The sequence below is a fragment of the Tinamus guttatus genome, unplaced genomic scaffold (genome assembly GCF_059628265.1).
Source record: "Tinamus guttatus ecotype Peru unplaced genomic scaffold, ASM5962826v1 Tinamus_guttatus_pri_ptg000087l, whole genome shotgun sequence".
NCBI lineage: Eukaryota > Metazoa > Chordata > Aves > Tinamiformes > Tinamidae > Tinamus > Tinamus guttatus.
This window is the reverse complement of record NW_028288621.1, coordinates 839,110-860,430: the sequence shown is the minus strand read 5'-3', so window position 1 is coordinate 860,430 and position 21,321 is coordinate 839,110. Positions and strand designations below refer to the sequence as shown.

At 49.4% G+C, this 21,321-nt stretch overlaps 1 protein-coding gene across 1 annotated transcript; it reads right to left on the bottom strand.

Annotated features, from left to right (window-relative positions):
• Positions 1–8,429: 8,429 nt before the first annotated feature.
• LOC148595531 (transmembrane protein 209-like) lies at positions 8,430–16,471 on the bottom strand. The gene is made up of 14 exons (XM_088520382.1): positions 16,335–16,471; positions 16,151–16,209; positions 15,355–15,486; positions 14,845–14,940; positions 14,029–14,133; positions 13,440–13,609; positions 12,874–12,945; positions 12,114–12,210; positions 11,030–11,218; positions 10,481–10,566; positions 9,802–9,916; positions 9,604–9,701; positions 8,796–8,869; positions 8,430–8,484 (listed from the first exon to the last, which is right to left on the bottom strand). Exons 1-14 carry the CDS (start codon positions 16,469–16,471, stop codon positions 8,430–8,432), a joined length of 1,485 nt encoding a protein of 494 aa, XP_088376508.1.
• Between the last annotated feature and the right edge of the window lie 4,850 nt (positions 16,472–21,321).

The following is a 21,321-nucleotide window of genomic DNA, read 5'->3' as shown; positions in this document are numbered from 1 at the left end:
AGGGCAGACAAGCCCTGCAACCCAAGGCCAGGCAGCAGCGCCTCGTTGTGAAGGACGTCCAACCACAGGACAGGTAGATTGGTTGAATGGATGGGTAGGATGTTTGTGTCAGCCTGGAGACAGCTCTGTGCACACACTTGCCTGGCTGCTGAGGAGTGAGCACTTGCTTTGAGGCCACTGGAATAAGCAGTACCTTCTTCAGACTCTGATTTTCAAGATGCCACTTGTTCCAAATTTTCACGGGGTATTCTTCCTACAGATATTCTCAGGAACATCTTCAGAGCATTTTCTTTGGGCAATATTTCTCCCAGCAATATTAATCGTGAACCTTTATGTGATAGAAAATATACAGTTTCCTTGTAGATCAGTGATCGTTTAGATCTCTATTCAATGCAGAACGGGGCCCTGCACTGTGCCTTGTGAGCAAAACACTGCTGACAGAAAGGCACAAAGAGAAGGCACAGAAGAGCACAAGCTACCCCTCTGAAAAGGAAAAAAAAAAAAAAAGATAAAATCTGAGACTCATATTCTGTGATATTGCCTTTCTGTGGCCTGCAGGAAATGTGCGCCCACTGCCTGAAGGAGGAGAAAAAGATCTTCTGGGCTTCAGTGGCCGAAGATATAAAAAGGAAGGAAAGGGAAGAAAGAAGAAGATGGCAGGAGGGGTGCAGAGCAATGTTAAATAGAAGCAATCTTCAAACAAACAGCATGTTCTCCTCTGTCCTTTTCCATTGAAGTGTTTCCTGCTTGCTCGAGAGACGGGTTAGAGAGCTTTCCAGCTGAAGGGCCTTGGTGCTGCTCACTGGAATGCCCAGTCTGTGGCAACAAAAAATTGGGAGGTCACTGGGGAACCTGGGAGGACTGTTAGAGAACCTGGGCTAAGGGAGGAACTCCTGGCCTTAGGGGCTGTTAACATGAAGTGGGGCTAAAGAGAACATTCTCCCTTGGAATTATTTATTTATCAGTCTAAACCTTTCTAAATTATCGAGTAAAGTCAAAAGAGTAAAGTGAAAGGAGCAGTAAAGACAGAGGAGCATCTCCATCAAAGCAACCTGTTTCCATTGCATTGGAATAGGATGCAGATGTCCCTCAACTAGAAAAAAGCTCTTGATTTCTGTATCTGTTGGTGTGTACAGTGTGTGTGGGGTGCCTAGACACTCTGAGAAGAAAGGTAGGTGAGATGTCTGAGAGAGAAGAAACAAAAGAGAAGCCAAAGAAGCGGTGAGGGCAATGCCTGTGGCTGGCTACCACAGGAATGCTGTATTTTGGCCACGAAAGCCCTTCCTTGACAAGCCTCAATCTACTTGCTTTTCTTAGTCCAAGCGGGTGTAAAAGCCCTTTGAGCCTTTCGTTTGCCTTCAGTGGGGTCAAGCACTCTCAGTGTTTCTTCTGCATTGTGCTTGCCTCTTTCACCAGCAGTCCCTCTGGATGTGGGGCAGTTTGGGACTGCAAGAATTGGGAGGGACTTTTCTGTAGACTTCTGTAGTGTGTGGGGGGGGCACTTAGTTCCACTCTGCATGTGGAAAGACTTTCTCTTGCAAGAAACACTGCTATGGCAGTAATGCTACGTGAAGAAAAATACTGGAGAGGCTGGTGCTGAAGTCCCATTGAGCTCTGTAAATGCAGGAAATAGCACCAGTCACTGGGGCTGAGGAGTGAGGAGGAAGAACAAACATGAGGGGAACATGACAACTATGGAACTGCTCTCATTCCTGTGGGATATTCTCCTTCCTTCCTCAGGGAGGTGGAGCACTGCTGAGGACATGGAACACTTCTAGGCTTTACTTTGTGTTGTGAGATAGGAAATTGTAAAGAAAGAGGGTAAGGGCAGTTGCTTGTCGTGTAGCACTCCTGAACTGAGAGCCTCTGCAGCTTCTCTTGGCAGCCTGCGGAAGTTCCGTGGGCAGATCCATATGGTCCAGCAAGTATAGGAATATGTAGGAAGAAAGGTAGGTGTAGCCAGGGATGAAAACAGTGGCCTAATTACTTGATGGATAAAGGATTTTCTGAGGCCAACCAATATGGGAACATATAGGATGAGAGAGAAAGAGCTGTGAGGATATAAAGGTGACCTGGGAAGGTTGTTGAAATACCCTGGATCCTGGGTTTAGAGGGAGCCTCAGTGTCAGTCCTGCTCCTCTGGCTCCCCACAATCAAGTGCCTAATGCTCCTGGATTTCAGAGGCACCTGAGAGTCACCTACTTGATAGTGAGCATTTGGAGCCACTTTCTTGCCTAGCCAGAATGGATAGCATTTCATCGCCCTTTCCCATCTCCTGCTGGTCATGGACATGGTTAACAGTCGGGAGTCTGCCTGTCTGCAAAGCCTTTATCCAAAGCAGTGCAGAGCAAAGGAAAGCAGATAGAGAGCACGCTGTCCTTGTGCTGCCCATGGGAGTGAGAGATTTAGGCGTGGGAGGGCAGAATGGTGCCTCTCTTGGTGCCGTCTCCATGCTGCGCTGGAGGCAGCTTTCCTGCTCTCAGCAGAGAAGTGGGTGGTGGCAGGGGGACGAGGAAGAGGCGACCCGACCTGCGCAAGCTTGGCTTCCTGCAATAACGCTGCGAGGCTGCAGAATGGAGAGGCCTCTCATTTAGGTCCTTTCACCATTTTAGAGCTCTCGTTTGGATGGTATTCCCAGTGCCTTGACTCATTGCAGCTCTACGAGCTTTTTTTTGGGACTGGAATCGACGGATCCTCTTCTGACATCAGCTTGAGGAATCCCACCTATATGCAAGCATCATTGCACAGTGTTCTTCTCATCTAACAAGGCTTTTATTTGAAAATTCTAACCTTTGTTTTTAAAACTAACGTAATTTTAATTAATTTAATCCTGGCACTTAGAAAACAATTTTGATATTACAATTCTACCCCTTTGATGAAGAGCACATTTTTGTCCTTGCCAGAGTTGGAGATGGAGTAGCGATGAATGAAGCTCCATTAAATCTAGCTGCTCCACTTGTAACTAGTATTTTGTGTAATGCTTTTCATGTCATTCTCTTCTCATTCATGCTCTCATATCATTCACTCTAATCCTCAGAGTCATTTGAGCCTAATTTAAAGAAAGGCTTAATTATTTGACTGGAATGCCATTCTTCTAGGTGTGGCAGAATGTCCCTGTACCCTCCTCCTCCTCCCCCAAGAGCTTGCTTAGGAGCAGTTTTTACATAGCCGATAGTCGACAGACAAAGGAACACACACGAGAGGGTAAGTTGATAACAACACCAGTCATTTTATTTGGAAAATGAAAGGGACTACCTAGAAAGGAAGGGGAAAAATAAAAAAAAAATGAGAGTTTCTGGAGGTGGTTGAGGCGGCAGTGCTGGGAAGGGCAGGTTGGGTGCAGATGCTCAGAGGCTGGCACGCCGCAAGAGAGCGGCAGCTCGCCATAGCAGAGGGAAACCCTTGCTTCCCTCCTGGCAGCAGGAGCGATAGCGCTTCTTCGGCGGGAGCTGTTCAGGACACCTTTCCTCTGGAGACTGCTCCGTAGGTGTGGGAGGGGAGGAGGGGGAAGCAAGGCTCCTCTTGCGATTCCCTCTTGGATTCTGCTTGTGGCTGCTGCCTGATGCTGCTCCCAGCTCAGGCTGAGGGTGGCTGGTGTCTTTGCTGGCCACAGTCCATAGCACATTGTGTGGCTGAGCAGCAGTACTGGGTGTGCTGCAGTCTCAACACGACAGCAGTCCTCTGGTGGGAGTGGAGTGCTGTTTTTCACCTCTGCGGCCCTTTCTTTGTCACGACGCACCTCAATATACATCTTCCTGTTGTGGGGTAACAGCCTTGGTCTCTTCTTGGTGGAGGTTGAAAGCATCAAATCTGTAATGCAGATTTGGACAAGCTCCTCCTTTTCCAAGGGATCTTTGAATTCTTCCTTGGAGATGTCTTGCAAATCCTCTTTGCAGGAAGGGATGTTTAGTGGCTTGTCGCCTGTTGGAAAGGGGTCGGTCTCGTGAGCCGATGTGCCATCTGTATGTTTGGGAGAGCCCGGTGATTTTGAAAGAGATGGGGGTGTAAGATCCCAGGACTCTTCTAATTCTTCTTCAGAAATTTCCTCCAAATCCTCAATGTGGTTGAAGACAATGTTCATGGGGGCATTGCCTGTGGGATCGGGATGCATCTCGGGAGGCAATGTGCCATGTGTGTGCTTGGGAGAGCCTGGTGCTTCTGGCCTAGCTGTGGGCGCCAGATGCCAGGGCTCTTGCGGAGCTGGCACCTGGAGGCAGTGGTCAGCCCTTGTGGTGGAGCTGCAGCTGGGCTGCTGCCCCTCATGGGCAGCACAGAGAGGTGCAGGCGCGGGTGCTGGCTGCAGCTCTTGCGTGGAGGTGCCGCTGGCTGCCTGGCTGGCTGTCAGCGGAGGAGCAGAGGAGCTCTCGCCCGGCTCCTGCTCCTGCTCTCCAGGGCAGGCACGCATGCTGGCGCCTGCTGCACCTCGGCCGCTGCGCTCCATTTGCTCAGCCCTTGCTTTAGCCAGGCCACCTGTCCCTTGGAAGGCTCTTGCTGGCTTGAGATGGGAGGGAAAAGGAGCAGTTGTCCTTTAAAGAAGGCAGGGCAAAGTAGCGATGCTCCAGCTTAGGGAGGAAACGGTGTCAAAGCACAAGCGCTGTCCAGGGAGACTGCAGGTTCCAGAGCAAACATTCCACCAGAGCCGCTGGCAACCAGCTGCGGGGGCCAAGCAGCCCTTTCAGCCTTGGATGTCACAAACACAGAGCCATCGGTGTGGTGCCTTTGCGACGTGCCATCCCTGAGCAACGGCCTCTCCAGTAGGATGGAGGCTGCTCCCAGCCATAGCAAGTGCTTTGCCACCAAAGGCACCTCTGTCAATTCTGCAACAACAGCTCTCTGCTGTGTTTTGTTTCAAAAGGCCAGTCCAGCTCCCCACTGCAGGACTGAAAGTTATGCCTGACCATGTCTAAGGGACTTGTCTTTAGCTTCAGTGCTTCCATATTTCATTGACTTAAAACAATTCTGTATGAAACCTAACTAGCTTCCAGCTAGAGAGAAGCCACCCTAGGTACGAAACGTGCTAGAAGGAAAACAGGGACTGCATCTTCATGGAAGCCACCCTCGCCTCTCAGTGTGTTCAGTGGAAAGAGAGGAGGATTGAAGCACAAGAAAGCACATGCCCTTTAGCTGTGCTCTCCCTAACACAGGACTCAAGAGGCAGGAAGATGCCATTGAACTACCCTTGGGCCTTTCTAGAAATGCTCCAGAAATGTTCCCGCTGCTCTCATCACTCCATCAGTTACTCACTAGGGTTATGGCTGTGGTGTGATCTGGCAGGATTAAAGGGAGTCAAGGTTTGCAGGGCCACCTATCTTCCCTTTGCTCTTTTTCTGCACTCATTCAACACAGAGGAGCAAAAGGGATTTTTTGCATCCGATAGCCAAGTAGGAACACACACGAGAGTGTAACTTAAAAACGCCAATCACTTTATTTAGAAAACATAAGGAACCACCTAGAAAGGGAAGAGAAGAAAAAAAAAAGAGCGTTTGCTGGAGTTGCTGAGGCCGCGTGATATATGGCGGGAACAGCATTGGGAGTGTCTATGAATACTGTGATAATGAAATCCAAGCAAAACAAGACACACACACGCCCTACAAGAAAGCAAACGGAGCAGCACTGGCTCCCATCACCCCCAGCTACCACCAAACAGGAGTGTCCTGCATCTGCACACAGTGTCATCCCTCTGATTATAGAATGGCATTCAACATGGGGAAGTACAAGTAAGTTCGTCATTCTAAGGCCCTTTGGCCCTAAAGCCCTAGGGCTTTATCCTGAGCCTTCAGTCTTATCCCTTTAGCCTAAATTTCTAACTCTTTCTTCCTATCTCTTTAGCCCCAAGCTGTAGCCCTAGCCCTTTCATCCTAGCCCTTTCCCACTGCTTCTCCCATCCTAACCCATGGGAAATCACAGAGGAGCAGGAACAGCTCAACAGCCCATTCTAACTTCAGGGTTTGGCTATTTATACAACCTTCTTACCTGGGGTGCCAATAACCCAGTGACCAATCCCAGAGAAGGGCACTCCCTAATCTTCTACAGGTGACCTCTATATCCCCACATCTCTTTACCTCCACCAGGTGATCCTTATTAACCTTTCCTCCTAGCTATTCCCATAATTATTGGCCTCAGAAAATCCTTTATCCACCAAGCAAGGAGATAATTGTTTTCATCCTTGACCATAACAACCTTTAATCTATATATTCCTATACCCACCTTTTTGCCCTTCAGTCCTGTCCTAGCCCTTTAGGCCTAAGCCCTAGCCCTTTAGCCCTAGTACTAGAGCTTTTTACCACCAGCCTTTTTGCCCTTGACTTTTAGTCACAGATCTAGTGCCCTAAGCCCTTTAGCCCTGGGACTTTGGCCCTAAGATCTTGTTAGCCATTCCCTATAGCCCTTTACCACTAGGTCTTTCTCCCTAAGCACTACCCCTGCAGTCCTAAGGCCTGAATCCTAAGGCCTTTAGCCCCAAGTCCTTTTCCCTGTAACCATAAGCTCTTTAGCCCTAAGGCCTTTAGCGCTAACTCCCTTAGCCCTTTAAGCCTAGCCCTTTAGCCCTGAGTCCTAGCCCTATAGCGCTGGCCCTAAGCCCCTTAGCCCTGAACCCATTTAGTCCCAAGTGCTAGCCCTTTAATCCTAGCCATTTAAAGCTAGCATTGAATGGTACCCTTTTAAGTCTAACCCTATAGCTTTTTAGGCATTTAGTGCTGTTTAGCGCTAAGCCCTAGCTTTTTATATCTGGAGCATTTAGCCTTTTCCCTTTAGTCCCAGTTCTTTAGTCCTAGCCCTTTAATCTTTGCCCTTTAGCCCTATAGCTTGTTATCACTAGACCTCTAACCCTAAGCCCTAGCCATCCAGCTCTACCCCTTTAAGCACTTTCACTCTAGCCCTTTAGCTCTTGGCCCTTTAACTGTTGCCCTTTAATCCTCACCACTAGCGCTTTAGCCCAAACCTCTTCAGCCCTAATCTCCTTAGCCCTAGTCCTGTAGCCATAAACCTGTTAATCCCAGCCCTTTAAGACTAGCCCTTGAATCCTGGCTCTTTAACCCAAGTCCTTCAGCTGTTTGGCCCTTTAGCCCAAGCCCTTTATCCCCACCCCTTTGGCCCTGAGCTCTAGCCCTTTGGCCCTATCCCTTTAGGGCAGCATCTACTTTAATGAAGGCAACAAAACAACACCTCTATCTTTATTTGAAATGAGACACCACACAAACATCTTTATTTGAAATGAGACACGCACTCCAGCAACTTCTGCATCTTTATTGCTCAAAAGAACGTACAACCGTGCCATTCTCGCAACCTATTTCGCAGATCTAAACTTACCCTATAGACTTAGGAGGATGCTATAGGGATGCTATAGGGCTTAGGGCTCTGAGCCTAACGGGCTAAAGGGCTGACGCCAACAGGGCTAGGGCGAAGGGCTTGGCCTGAAGGGCTAGGGCTGGAAGGCTGAGGCCTATAGGGCTTAGGATCTTCCTTTCCATCTCGACCCTCATCTTCTGCACCTGCAAAAATAAACAACTGATCAGTTACGCTCTACATTAAAAAGGAACACGCACGATAACAACCTCCCTGGCTGCATCAGCAGCACATCCCTCGCAGCAGCTGCCTCTGCAGCCTCACCACTACTACTCACAGCCCCCGGCACACGCTCTGTCTTCCTGCTCTAATGGACAAAGGCCACCGGATTCCCAGATGGCACCTGGGAACGGGGTAACCAAACGCCTCCAAAACCTCCCTGCTTAGAAAACCCCAGCTCCAGGACGGAGCTCCCTGCAGGCGCTGGAGACGATCAACACCTCGCAGAGCAGTCGGGACAGAGGGAAAAAAACAGACGGAGGTTAAAAAAAAATCTCTTTCTTACCTTATTTTTAAATGTTTAAACAATTCTAAATGCTATCTACAACCTGGAAAAGAAAAAAAAAATCATTGCACACAAAGTTAGACCAAACAACCTGCAACACCCGTCCATCCCCACAGTATCACAGCCAGCAGCACTCTACCTTCCTGCTCTAGGGGGCAAACACCACCACATTTGCAGAGAGCACCCAGGAACGGGCTGACCAAGCACCTCCGAAAACCGCCCTGCCTAAGAAACCCAGATCCAGGACCCAGATCCGTGCAGACACGTTCAATACCAAAAGCAGCCAAAGAGCAACTGCCCACCAAAGCTCAGCATAACTCCTGCTATTAGATCCACCTGCTTCCAGCATTTGCTACATAAGACTGTGCTGGCATGGTGGGGAACATCTCAAAAAAACAACCAAAGATCAGTCAAACAAACAAAACGTTTAACCTCAACCTAAACCCTAACCTAACCCTAGCCCTAAACCCTAATTCTTCAATGGTTTTTGCTCCAAGGCAAAAAGGATAACAATGCTGCTCGGTTCTTCTTGTCTGGGAAGAGGGATCATTCCTCTGCCGACCTGTGGTCCCGCTCGTCACTCTCCAAAAATCCACAGCACATTGACTCCTGAGGCACCGAGACTGACGCGCCTGCAAAAAGAACGCCACAGTCACAAACCAGCGGCAAGTTGAAGCTCCTGTTTACAACCCATCTTCCTTACAAGAAAAACTTCTTCATCTGCAGCTGGCACAAGACCAAGGAGAAACCTAAAAAGTTTCCCGCGTGCTCACGCACACCCAACTGACACAGTCCTACAGAACGGCTGCCCTTACTTAAAACGCCAGCAGGATTTTAATCCTGTCACCGCCGTCCCACGGAGCAGCCTCACGGCACCTCAGCACCCAAAGCTGCTGCTCAGCTCTCGCCGGCAGCGCGAGGGGACCCACGGGGCGACACTTACCCGAGCATGCCCGATTCCCTGGTCTTGATGATGTACAGGAACAGGAGCAACGCATGGAGCAGGTTGTTTCTGCCCTGAATGCATGGGAAGAGAGAAGACTTTGGGAGCGACTGCAGGGACAAGCACTCACGCCACTATCTTAGAGAGAATGTCTTATGCAAACCAACAGGCACATCCTGCCCTTAGCTTAGCCACAGCTGTACAGCTTTTCCTTCAAATCTTTTGGCAAGGTACGTATGCAGGGGGTGTGCACCATAATAGAAGAGGTTTAATAACCTGAGATGAGGAAAGACTATAATAGAAACCTCAAAAAATGGTACAACAGCCTGGGGGATTGCCTCAATATTTACCTCTCACTTAGACAAACATCAGAAAAAAATGATTTTTGAGGAGTTTTTTTGATGGCAACCATCCTCAAATACTCAGGAGTTCTTATGGCATTTTTCTGAAATTGGCGACCAAGTCACAACCCAGGGCTCAAGAGAGTATTAAAACGTGCAGGAAAAATCTGGTAGCTTGGCATTGAGACGAGATGGTTCCCTCCACAAACTCCTAGAAGGAAGCTTCCGGCTTGTTGGCATTCAGGAATAACAGCTCACATCAGAGCTTACAGAAATTAGGATCTTAGAAGAAGTCATGAGAAAATGCACAGGAAGCTGCTTTCTGCACTGAGCCAGCCTAAATCTAAACATAGATGTGGCTAGTTACAATAAATAAATAAATAAATAAATAAATAGAACAAAAAACAAACCCAAATCAGTTCTGCTGAACATTTCCTGTCAGCAGAACACACCTAACATGCTCCTACCTCCTGTACGTTGTAGATGTGGCCCTGGTAGATGACCTGGTAGTGCGGTGGGTTGATGCTGCTCTGGTAGATGCAGAAGAGCTTCTCATCCGTCAGGTCTGGGAATGAAGGTCAGAAAAGAAAAGAGGGATTTTAAGGGTGCCCATGGGATGCAAGGGGCAAACAGCAGCTAAAGCAGCAGCCCAAGAATGCCAGTACCTGGTTCATGGGGTGTCTGGACGAAGTGCTGGGCAGTGAAGGTTTTGCCATCGGGATATTGGATGTTCCATGGCAGCCTGGAGTCCAGGTAGGTGCAGAAGATGTGCATAAGGATCTGTGCAAACAAACCCAAAATTCACTTGAATGCCGTCAGAAAAACCGAGGAACCAAAGGCTACAACGCAGCAGCAACTCTCTTGCCATAATCTCAGGCATGAGAACAAACACAGGACACAGTCAACCACATGACTGATTTCATGCTAGTTTAATTGGTTTAATGCCTTTTTTCTTTCTTTCTTTCTTTCTTTCTTTTTTTCAATGCTGGTTTTCCTTCAAATACAGGCTAAGAGGGACAGTGTAAAGATTGTTTTCCACTCCCTGGCTTATCCTGCACTCTCTCTTTTAACTATTTCAGGTGAATTATCTCAGGCTGCTGCCCTCACAGTTACCTGTGGGACATCTCACAGGAGTCTAAAGAAGAGGCTTCCCCCAGACTAACACACACAAGGGCATTTTTGTGATCTGCACCACGTCTAGGCCCCTTTGCATTATTCAAAACTGCGATTCTGAGGATAAGCAAGGCAAAGAGGATTTGGACTTCTTGCAGCCACCCACAAATGCCTCATCCTGAAAGACGAGCAGCTTTAGGAAGTTTTACCAAGGCATCTTTGAAAACTTACAGCGGAGTCGGTGGGCAAGTCAGCTCCCCACTGCCGGCCTCTGAAATCCCCTCCTCTGCCCCAGCGGAAGCTTCCCTGGGAGAGCTCTGGAAACAACAACACCTATTCAGGTACTGGCGGTGGAAGGTGCAAGAAAAATCTATTTCGCACTAGCTTTGGGAACCCCACACCTCTGTGTGCATTGCCAGGGTACCACATTCACTGGGAGGGAGAACTGAACTCATTAAATGCTTGTATATATTATATATACTCAAGGCAGTTGAGTTTACAAGGGAAGTTTTATTCCTAATTAACAAACGGATTGAATAGGACACTTCTTGCCCCGCTGTGAGTGAAATGAGAAATAAAACCTAAAATCAGTCCCGGGCCCACACCACCACATTGCTACAAGCAGAGAAGCTGTCAAAACACTCAGCGCTGCTCCTTGCAAAGCAGCTCTCTGCCCTGCTGGGACTGCAGCCCGAGCGTCTCCACTGACGGGGCATCTGGCACCAGCAGTGCTTGACCCAGCTCAGCGAAACGCTCCCGAGTCTCCAAGGGAGCACGTACCTTTGATCCGTTGAACCAGGTACTCCTGGTTGGCCGTGACGCCCAGGTACCGCGTGATGGTGAGCAGGCTCTGCTGAATGGCTGTGGCTTCAGCCAGCGCTGCCTGTTTCATGCTGTTTGGGCTGACCCTTGCGCGGAAGAAGAGCCAGCGCGTCACCTGCACCCACGACTCGAACGGGATCAGCCGCCCTGCCAAGGGGTCAACAAACGCACTGTTACAAAGAGGAACTGCCTCCTCTGCTCTAACTACTTGCTAAGCTCAGAGCTCAAGCTCACACCTTAGGCAGTGCCCCACACGCTCCCTGCCCGGCCCCATGGAGCACTCACTGCCTCCCTCCCAGCACAGAGCAGAAACCCTGTGCAGGGCTGGGCAGGCACAAAACCCTCCCTTGAAGGCTGCCTGGCGTAAGGAAGGAGAAACAGAGAGGGGCTGGAAAGGGAAGAATCAAAAGGAATTTTTAATAGAGAGCAGCAGAGGAACAGGGAGGTGCACAAGAGGCCAGCAACGGGTCAGTTCTTCACAGGCATCACAAGGGATGCGGGTCTCGGCAGAGACTACAAACCGGAGCACAAAAAAGCAGCCCGTGTTGAAATGCAGCGAATCAAACCCTGCTCTGGGGGAAGGGGACGTCTGTGTGAGCTGCCCATGGAAGGGGCCCCTTCAGACTTGGCCTGGGAAACTGCTGTTGCAATTTCAGCTCAGGGAAACGGAAAAACAAACAAACAAAATACCCCCTAAACCTAAAAACACCCAGAACAAACCCAAAAAAACAAAGCCACCACCAATAAAAAACAAAATTATCCCCAACAAAAACACCATTTCTTCCTACCCCCGACCAAGACCATTTCTTCTAATGCTCAGAGCTCTCTCAAATCCACCTCAGATTGCCCTGCTCAACCCCATCAGCATGACAAAAATCTACTACCAAGACCTTAAAGATGCTACATAACAGACAGGAAGAGCTCAGAGACAGCTCTCCTCATAACACAGAATCGTTTTTGGACACTTGAATTTCCACATATCTTAGGAATAACCTTTCCAGGAAAACACAATGCAACCCCATGGCTCCTCCTATCATCCTACCTCCGCTCGGCATTGCGGGGTACCCCATTCTTCTCAGCTGAGCGCTCACAGACTCCATCTCTTGGACAAGGGGCTCTAGAATTGTCTGCAAAATCCACTAGCAAAGAGAAATGCAAGCAGTGAAAAGGTTAGAAGCAACAAGGTGCTCAGGAAGCTGCTAAAGGACACCATCTCAGATCTCAAGAATCTTTACTGTTCAACCCCCCCACTCCTTTTAAAACAAACAAACAAACAAACATGCAATTGTATTTCCTTTGCTACAATGACTCCTGCTCCCAAGACTAAAATGTTCTTTTTTTTGTTTGTTTTCATTTCTTTCTTTATTACGCTCCTCCAGACTGTCAGGAAAAGCCACTGCGCTGGCATTTTCCATGCTTTACTTTCAGCCCAGGAGAAGGAGGTTGAAAGTCAGGAGGGAAAAAAGCAGTTTGGAAATCTGGATTTTAGAAAGAAAAAAAAGCAGTCTTATCACATGCAGTGTGCATTAAGATATATTTGTCTCCATTCAAAGGTGGGTGAACTTTACAACCAGAAGGTTTGCAGAATACACAACACCCAGGTCAGCCAGGGCATAAGTTGAGGTGGGAAATTTGTTTTACTCCTCCTTTGGTACTAGCATGCTCTTTGAATCTCCCTGGCCAAGCCCACCCTCATCCCCAACAGTCCCAAAGATCAAAGTCTCTTAGAGATGAGGCCCTTCTCCACCCGGCCGCACCTCTTCGAGCAGCACGAACAGGCCGTCTATGGGCACAGGACTTACCCTTCGGAGCCGATCGCTCCAGAAATCCAGGGCATCCAGCTGCCACCCATGCGCCAGCACCCTTGACCAAACCTACACAAACAACACAGTCATTATCCACCTACAGAGAGAAACCTGAGAGAAAAACAAAGGAGCTTTTAGGGCCTACGATGTTTTCGGAGCTCAACCACAGCCCACAGGGCAAACTGCAGATATTCCAGAGCCCTCACACATCTCCTGGCTGCAGCATGGGGAGCCCTCAGCACCTGGCCATACTGCACTCCTACTCTCTCCTCACAGGACACCACGTGTCACCAAAGGCCACAGTCACTGTCTGGAGCTCCCGGCTCTCGCAGGACAAAACTGGGGCAGAGGTACAGGACACATGAAAGAGGTACTTGAAGAAGCAGCTTTCTTAGATTAAGGGATGAGATCAAGACATGGATCCAATTTAATTAAAGCTCCCTTAACCCTACCCCTTTGAATGAGACTTTGTCCAGACACAAGTGTAAAGGAGTGTGATGGAGATCATGGCCAACCCTTTGGAGGAGCTCTATGCTTCTGGGCTCCTCTGGTGCTGAACTTACCTCTTCGCCAGCCTGTGGCACGTCCAGACGACCTTCCTCCCTGCGGCCCAGGGGACACCATGCCACCTGGTACTGGAACTTCCGCAGCACCTTGGCCTGCTCCACCAGCAAACGTGTCAGGTTGCAAAACGCTGGGCAGTCGAATGGGGAGCTGCTGTAAACTGAATTTGCTGAAATGACATTCAAGGCACGCACAATTAGTACAAGCAGGAGGACAAGAATCACGCAATAGGGCAGGCAATAACTGCACAGATTCAACTCTGACTGGAAAGATGAGCTCACGAATTATGGTAAGGGAGGAGAATTTTCTGAAGTCCCTGAGGCACCGAGATGTGGAGAATTTACAAAATTCTGCCTCCTGTCTCAATTACTGCCTAGAAGACTAAAGTGGTCAGCAGCCACCTTGACCACATCTAGGGGGAATACCATAGCAGGGACGTCATTTTATTTACTAGCACTTCAGGAGCTCTCTCCCTTTCCCAAAATCCCTTCCAGCTATTCTCACCCACAACTCTCTCCAATAACGACTAATAAAACCTACATCCTCTCCTCACCCATCCTTTCAGGCCAAGCAAAGGGATTTCTTTACCCATCTGACGGCTGCGCTCTTTCTCCTCTTCCCTTTGCAGGTATCTTTGCAGGGACTTCTGGTCTGTGATCTCCTCCTCTTGGCTCCGGAGGAAACGAGGCCGAACTGGTGAAGGGCAGTGACGGCTCCTGAGCTCACTTCTCACTGCTTCAATACTCATATCATGTGAAGAAGCCGCAGGAGAAGGGCTGAAGCTGGGAAGCTTGGGCAAACAGAAGCAGACACTTGTGTCATATGAGGAAGATAAGACTTCCACTTTGATTTTACAAACTGCAGGAATCAATTGACTCAACAGATGAATTTATGGCTCTGGAGTTTGCTGCTATTAAGCCTAGTCTGAATCAGGGGAATTGGTTTTCTACTCCTCAGCATTTACATTTGCATTCCCCATTCAGGCTTTTTGTCTGAAACCCACCAACTCCTCCAAAACAAATAAATTAACTCTAGGGAAAGGACGAATCCTGGAAGGGCGAATGTGCAAAGGGAGCAGACAGCTGCCGGGCACCTCCAGCAGCTCAGGGCCCAGCACGAGCACACGAGGAGCCAAGCCAAGGCGCTCCCTCGCAGCCAGCGCCGTCCTTACCTGGATGCAGCTGCTGCTGGGCCGGGAGCTCAGAGAACTGCTGGAAGAGGCTCTGCTGGCGGGCAGAGCCGGCAGCTGAGGGTCACAGTCTGGGGCAGGAGCCGAGGCCAAGCTGGGACGGGAGCTCAGAGAACTGCTGGAAGAGGCTCTGCTGGCGGGCAGAGCCAGCAGCTGAGGGTCACAGTCTGGGGCAGGAGCCGAGGCCAAGCTGGGACGGGCCCCGCGGGGGCGGCCTGGGCTGTAGCTCAGCACGTTCTGGCCCTGCATCGCAGCCCCACACCAAGGGACTCTCCTCGCTGACGGCTCCTGCACTGGAGCTATCGGCACCGCTGCAAGAAGCACAAAAACACAGTGAGCCCTGCACATGCAGCAGCCTCCAACTCCCCTGCTTCCTCTGAATCCACACTGCAAAACACAGACACGCAGCTTGCCCTGAAGGAAATTCAACGGTGCTAAAAAGCCCTCTTCCCAGCTCCACGGGGAGGCCACAAATTCCTTCTCCAGTTTCACAGAGAGTCTCTCCAGCTGCCCTTTAACAGGCTGCTGTCCCCTCCTTTGTTAGGGCTTCTTCCCTCTTCAGTTCTCCCCTCAATCCTTCACCAAGTTTGCACTTCTACTTTAAATTTTAACATGCTGCAGGGAATTTGTCTGACTGTTGTGTTCAGACAAAGAAGCTGAGAATTGTACTTGACCAAGACACTAACTGCAAAGAACACAGATAAACACGCGTTTATACTACCTACCTGAGTTCTGCATCCCCAGAAGGACCTGCTGCCTCTGAGTCATAACCAGGTGAGTTGGTGCCCTCGTGTATTTGAAATACAGCCAGAGATCAAACACGGCATTCAGGCTGAACAGAGAAACCAGTGCAAGTTCTAGAATAAAGAAAAAAAGGTTTTATCCTGCTAGATGGCATGACCATGAGTAATAACTTATTGTTAATATTAAAAAACAGGTTAAAAATGCATAAAAACTGCTCCTGTAAGTGCTAGTCTGAGGACAGAGATAAGGCTTCTTCATGGGTTCTTTTTATTCAAGAACCAGTTGAGACAAATCTCCTTTCTACATTAAAATTCATTTATGTGGCTAAAATTCATTTATGGGGCTTTAATGCTTATTTGCAAAAGTGCAAGATATTTTCCAGGCAGAACACAAACTCTACAAGGAAGTTTCACACTCTTTAGCAAGGCTGTTCCATCAAACCTTCTGTCCCTCATATCTGCATTTGCCTCACTCCTCCTCCTTTCCATCCTCCAAGAGGATTTGATACAGCTCCTTTGGAGTCTACTCCATTGAAAGGAACTTTCATTACCTGGAAATGTCACACAGCCCCACAACAGGGCCGCCAAGAGACTCTTCCCTGTCACTACAGTGAGGAAATTCCCATAGCTCCAACAGGGGTAAAAGAAAGTAGAATGTAGTTCTGCCTTTCTTTTTTTTTTTTTTAAAGCTGTCTTTAAAACAACTTCCCCAGGAAGAAAACAGAAGTGCGAAATATTCTCTTCCCCCAAAACTCATACACAGGCAGCGACAACTCACCAATAAACCAGAGAGGCCAGAAGGGGATATTGAAGTATGTGCTGAGAAGTTTTCCAGTCCTGGTAAGGAAATACAATAAAACAGGAAAAGTTACCAGCGGGCAGTAATGGGGTTCTGGGAAGTACCGAGGCCTGCACAAGGCAGGATGTTTTCTGTAACGCAGTCACATTCGCAGCCAACATACATGTCCACGCAGATCATGCCGGCAGTGCAGATATTGAGGAGCCCCCAGGCCCAGAGCACCTTCCGCTCTCCAGCCTCTCTCCTCATCCTCATGCTCCTGTCAAGGAGGGCACCTGCCGAAAGCCCTGGGGCTGCCATGGTCTGCGGCAAGAGGGAGACAAACACCCCACAGTTTAGACAGCCACATCCTGGCTCAGCACCACGCTGAGGAGAACAGCAAGAACCAAGAGCAACCTGGACAGAAGGACTTCACCTGAGGAGCTCCCGGTCCCGATTCCCGAGCGGGGAGCAGGGCTTTTGGCCAGCAACACTCTCCTGCAAAGCCTGTGAGCGCCGTCACCCTCTCCAGGGAGAGCACGTCCGTTTTCCCCAACGGGCTGCAGGGCACAGGGCCCCCTTCCCATTCCGAGGGCACTTTTGAAAACCAACATTCCGCAGGGGGCCCAGGCAGCGCTGCCTTCCCCTTTCCTGCTCAACATCCCCCCGCTCCGGGAGGCCCCGCGAGCGACACGTCCCGCCTGCACCGCTGCCTCCTGCCCCCTCTGCACCTCCACGTCCCGCCTCGGCGCCCCACAAATTACACACGACGCCCCCGACGACGGGGACTTTTCCTGAGCCTCCCGGCCCCACAAGGCCCTCCCAAGCCTCCTGCCAAGCCCCCGACGGCTTAAAAACGCCTCGAGTTCCCCAATGCCGAACAGGAACATAAACCTGTAAAAGTGACTTCACCGAAATTATGGGGCTTTGAGGGGGAAAAAAGGGAAAAAACAGCTAAAGATGAGGGGGAAATGGAATAAGGAGGCTGAAAAATAGAGGGGGAAGGAAAGAGAAAAGCTGAGAGAAAATCAAGGAAAAAGCTAAAACAAGGAAAAATGAAGGAAAAAATATAAAAGAGGAAAAAAACATGAAAAAAGATAAAAGGGAGAGCCAAAGAGAAAACTAAAAGAGAGAGAGAAAGGAAAGAAAAAAAGATGAAAGGGGGCAAAGAATGAAGGAAAACATAAGTTAAAGAGGGAAAAAAATAATGAAAAGAGTTAAAAGGGGTAAAAGCAAAGGAGAAAATGTAAAAGGGGAAATATAGGAAAAAAAGGATAAAATGTATGAAAACAAACAAAAGATTAAAGTGGGACAATGAAAGAAGAAAGCTTAAAAAGGAGAGAATGAAAAGATAAAAATGCAAAAAAAAAAAAAAAGGGGGGAGAAAAAAGAGAAAAACAAACGACGGGATAGGGTGGGATAGGATGGGACGGAACAGGATGGGCTGGACTGGGACAGGACAGGACAGGACAGGACGGGGTCCCCCCGCAGCCGCCGCCCTCACGCAGCCCGTCCCGTCCCGTCCCGTCCCGTCCCGTCCCGCGGGCAGCGGCGCCCGGGCTCGCGCTGCCCTCGCTGCCCGCGGCACCCGCGCCACGGCCATGGCCACGGCCCTGCCTCCCGCGCCCGCCGCGCGCACGGAAAAGGCCCAGGGCGGCGGGGGACGAGGGGCCGCAGGCAGCGTCCCCAGGAGGGCCGGGACCCGGCCCCAGGACAGGCTCAGGCCAGGTTCACGCTGCGGACGACTCCCAGGAGGGTGTCTGCTCCCGGCAGCGCCAGCGACACGGCTCTGGGATCCCTCCGCAGGGGCTATCGGCTCTCTGGCCAGCCGGGCACCGCTGCCAATTCCAGCGCAGCGAGACCGGCCCTCCCCGCAAGACCTCCCGCTTCCCCGTCTCGGCCTTGGGAGCAGCCCCCAGCGTTTCCGCACGGGCACAGCTGGTGCCAGGGGGCACTTCCAGCTGTTAACTCTTTCCTTCACAGAATCACAGAATCCTTAAGGTTGGACGGGACCTCCAGGGATCATCTAGTCCAAGCCCTGCACACGCAGGGTCACCCAGAGCACGTGGCACAGGGCTGCGTCCAGGCGGCCCCTGGAGATCTCCAGAGACGGAGACTCCACAGCCTCTCCGGGCAGCCTGTTCCCGTGCTCCGTCACCCTCACTGCTAATACGTTTTTCCTTAAGTTCCTGCGGAACTTTCGCTGTTTCAGGTTGTGGCCGTTTCCTCTCGCTCTGTCGGTGCCACCGCTGGGCAGAGGCCGCCCCCTCCCCCCGCCGCCCCCCGCGCCCCAGGAGCGGCGCCGCCACGTGGGGGGGGGGGTGCGCGCATGCGCAGTGCGCTCTGCCGCGCTCGCTGCTGCCCCCGCGTGTCGGGGCGGAGGCGCTGCAGGAGCGGGGCGCATGCGCAGTGTCGGGATCTGGGAGCTGCTGCCTTTGTAGAGGTGTTGATTGAGCAGACATTGGAAACGGAGCAATGTATTAGCTGGTAAAGTGTCTTTCGTGGACGTGTTCATGTTCATTTGTGATCCCCAAATGCAGAGGACGGAAGCGTGTCCGAAGAGGATGTCCTGTGTGCAGCGGGTGGGAGCGTTTCTGCCGTTGCCGTTGCCCTGGGCTCAGTGCGGGCTCAGGGCCGACCTGTGGGCAGCCCCAGTGGAGCGGAGTGAGCTCGGCCGTGGGGCCACAAAAGTGGCCACCAAAGTAAGTTTGCTCCAGCAGAGAACGGGGCTGACACAGATCCGAGCAGCAGCTCCGTGGTCAACAGGGCTGTGTTTTCCCAGTACAAACTGGGAAAAACAGTAGCAGCTTTGGTGGTGTAAGACTTTTGGAGGGGAAAAATTCTTTGGAGGGGAAATGATTTTGGCAGAGGAAAAAAGAAATAGAGGTGAGTGGATAATTTTTTGAGAGGATAAAATATTTGGAAGGAAAAAATGGAAAGGAGACATTAGGGGGGAACATTTTTCTGGAAGGAATCTGGAGACTCTGTTTCCAACATGCCTAAATCAAATCAACACTGGGATTGCCTGGCTTGGGTGGTGGGTGCCTCCTGAAGACATTTGCTGACTGCTGACAACTCCTAAATCCTCTTTTACAGGGAGAGAACAGAGAACCTGAATAATTCCTGTGAAACCTGCCCAGGCAGAAACCTCCCTTTATATCAAGTTGGAGACACTTGAACTTCGAAGTTCAGAAGAGATGATTGGGGGACTAAAGAAAAATCTCCAACTCTTCTTATGCTTTATAATTATTTTAAAGCTGTTGAAGAAAGGAAGGACTTAAGTATTCCCGTGTTTGCCTACTTGTAGGGGGAGAAAGAGTAAGTAAGAGACTGAGAAGAGAACGCTCCTTTCATGATCCCCCCATTCCTAAGGAGAGAAAGAAAGAGAGAGAGAGAGAGAAAAAAAAAAGAGCAAGAAAAGCTTTCCACAGCCTCCAAGGTTAATTGCTTTGAAGGAGTTGTGCGGGTGGAACCATTGTCTTCAAGTCCAATCTTTTTTTTCTCCTGCTGAAACTGCAAATAATGATGCCAAATTTAACAATGGTTTTGCAATATGGGTAAATGTCTTCCATACGAAAATGACTAAGTCTTATGACAACTAAGCACTAAAGCAATTAATATGAAATAAGCATGATATCCAGAGTGCATGCAGACTGTGTAACAGTGATAGAATACTGTATATAAGCATTAGAAAATATATATAAAATTGACCATAAAGAGTTTAGTTTTGTCATAATTGTTCCAGTGCTGGTAAATGCACTGGCTGAAGAGAGCCTATATTTTTTCCAGGTAAAAGATGTTGAAGTTCCTTGTTAGCTTAGTGACACCATCCAGCAGATGCTGAAAACAAAATGGAGACAACACAAGTTTAAAATAGCATAAGACCTTCTGGAAAAGCTCTTTAAGTCTTCAGGAGCTAAACAATCACATCACAGCACAACTGACTGCCAACACTGTTCAGGAGCGGTGCGTGGAGTGAGGCTGTCGGACCCACAGACAGCAACCGGGCAAGTGGAAATAGTGCCCACAACTGCCCATCAACCTCTGCTTCCCTCACAGCAGCGAGGGGAGAGAGTTCCCCACTTTGTTCTCAAGAACACTGAAAACAGACATACCACAAGCTTGCTGTAATCCCTCACAACTGGGGCATCTGGCTCTTCAGGAATTCCCACGGCTTTCTCCATGTTCATCCGTTGCTGCTGTTCTGCCTGAGAACATCCTGCCGGACTCTCACAACGCATGTAAGTTTCTGGAATGAAAACATGAGGTTTCTTACTGCCCAGTTGTCCAGTCTGTCCAGGTCCCTCTTTGTGGCAGTGCAGCCCTCTGGGCTATCGGATACTCCTCCCAGTTTGGTATCATCAGCAAACTTGCTGAGGGAGCACTCTGTGCCTTCATACAGGTCACTGATGAATAAATTGATCAGGACTGGGCCAAGGACTGACCTCTGGGGGACCCCGCTAGCTACAGGCCTCCAACTAGACTCTGCACTGCTGATCACCACCCTGAGCTCTGCCATCCAGCCAGTTCCTAACCCACCTCACTGTGCACTCATCTATGCCACACTGCCGGATCCTGCCCAGGAGGATGTTGTGAGGGACAGTGTCAAAAGCCTTGGTGAAGTGGAGATAGATGACATCCATTCTGTTCAGCCTGGAGAAGAGAAGGCTGAGAGAGGACCCGATATCTAAGACAAAACTGCTTAGATGTAAGTTAACTTCTAAAGAGCCTCATGACTCACCAGAACATCTGTACTTACGTGTCCATCTGTTGTAAAAGCTTAAATGTTATAATGCAGTAACAAAGTACATTAAAACCAGATCACCTGCAAGCATAATTGTTAAATACTTAATACAACAAAAGATATTAAAAGATATTAAGTAGCAAAAATGCTTTTTCTCTGTTTTAAACTTCCTGCTAGAGTCAGTTTCTTTCTAAATAAGCTACTGTAAAGCAAAAGAAAGGTGGAATTTTACATTTAAGAAATTAGGTGAGCTCCCACCAATGCAGCTGCTTAGAAAGAATCAATCTAAAAATACAGCTCGAGAGTGCTGCGTGACAATCACCAGTTCCTTAGATATGATTAAATATTGCTACAATTTAGAGGTTTTGTAAATTTATTTATCTCATTTATTTAACTTTCCTCACCCTATTAAACTGTTTTCTTTGCA

What these genes read in the sequence shown, in the direction of transcription:
- LOC148595531 (XM_088520382.1), bottom strand. Translation starts at nt 16,471, where the DNA reads ATGGCAGCCCCAGGGCTTTCGGCAGGTGCCCTCCTTGACAGGAGCATG. An exon ending in GGAGCGATCGGCTCCGAAGG is followed by an intron (nt 12,211 to 12,873) that starts GTAAGTCCTGTG and finishes TCTCTTTGCTAG; the next exon opens with TGGATTTTGCAGACAATTCT. An exon ending in CCAGACACCCCATGAACCAG is followed by an intron (nt 9,702 to 9,801) that starts GTACTGGCATTC and finishes CTTCATTCCCAG; the next exon opens with ACCTGACGGATGAGAAGCTC.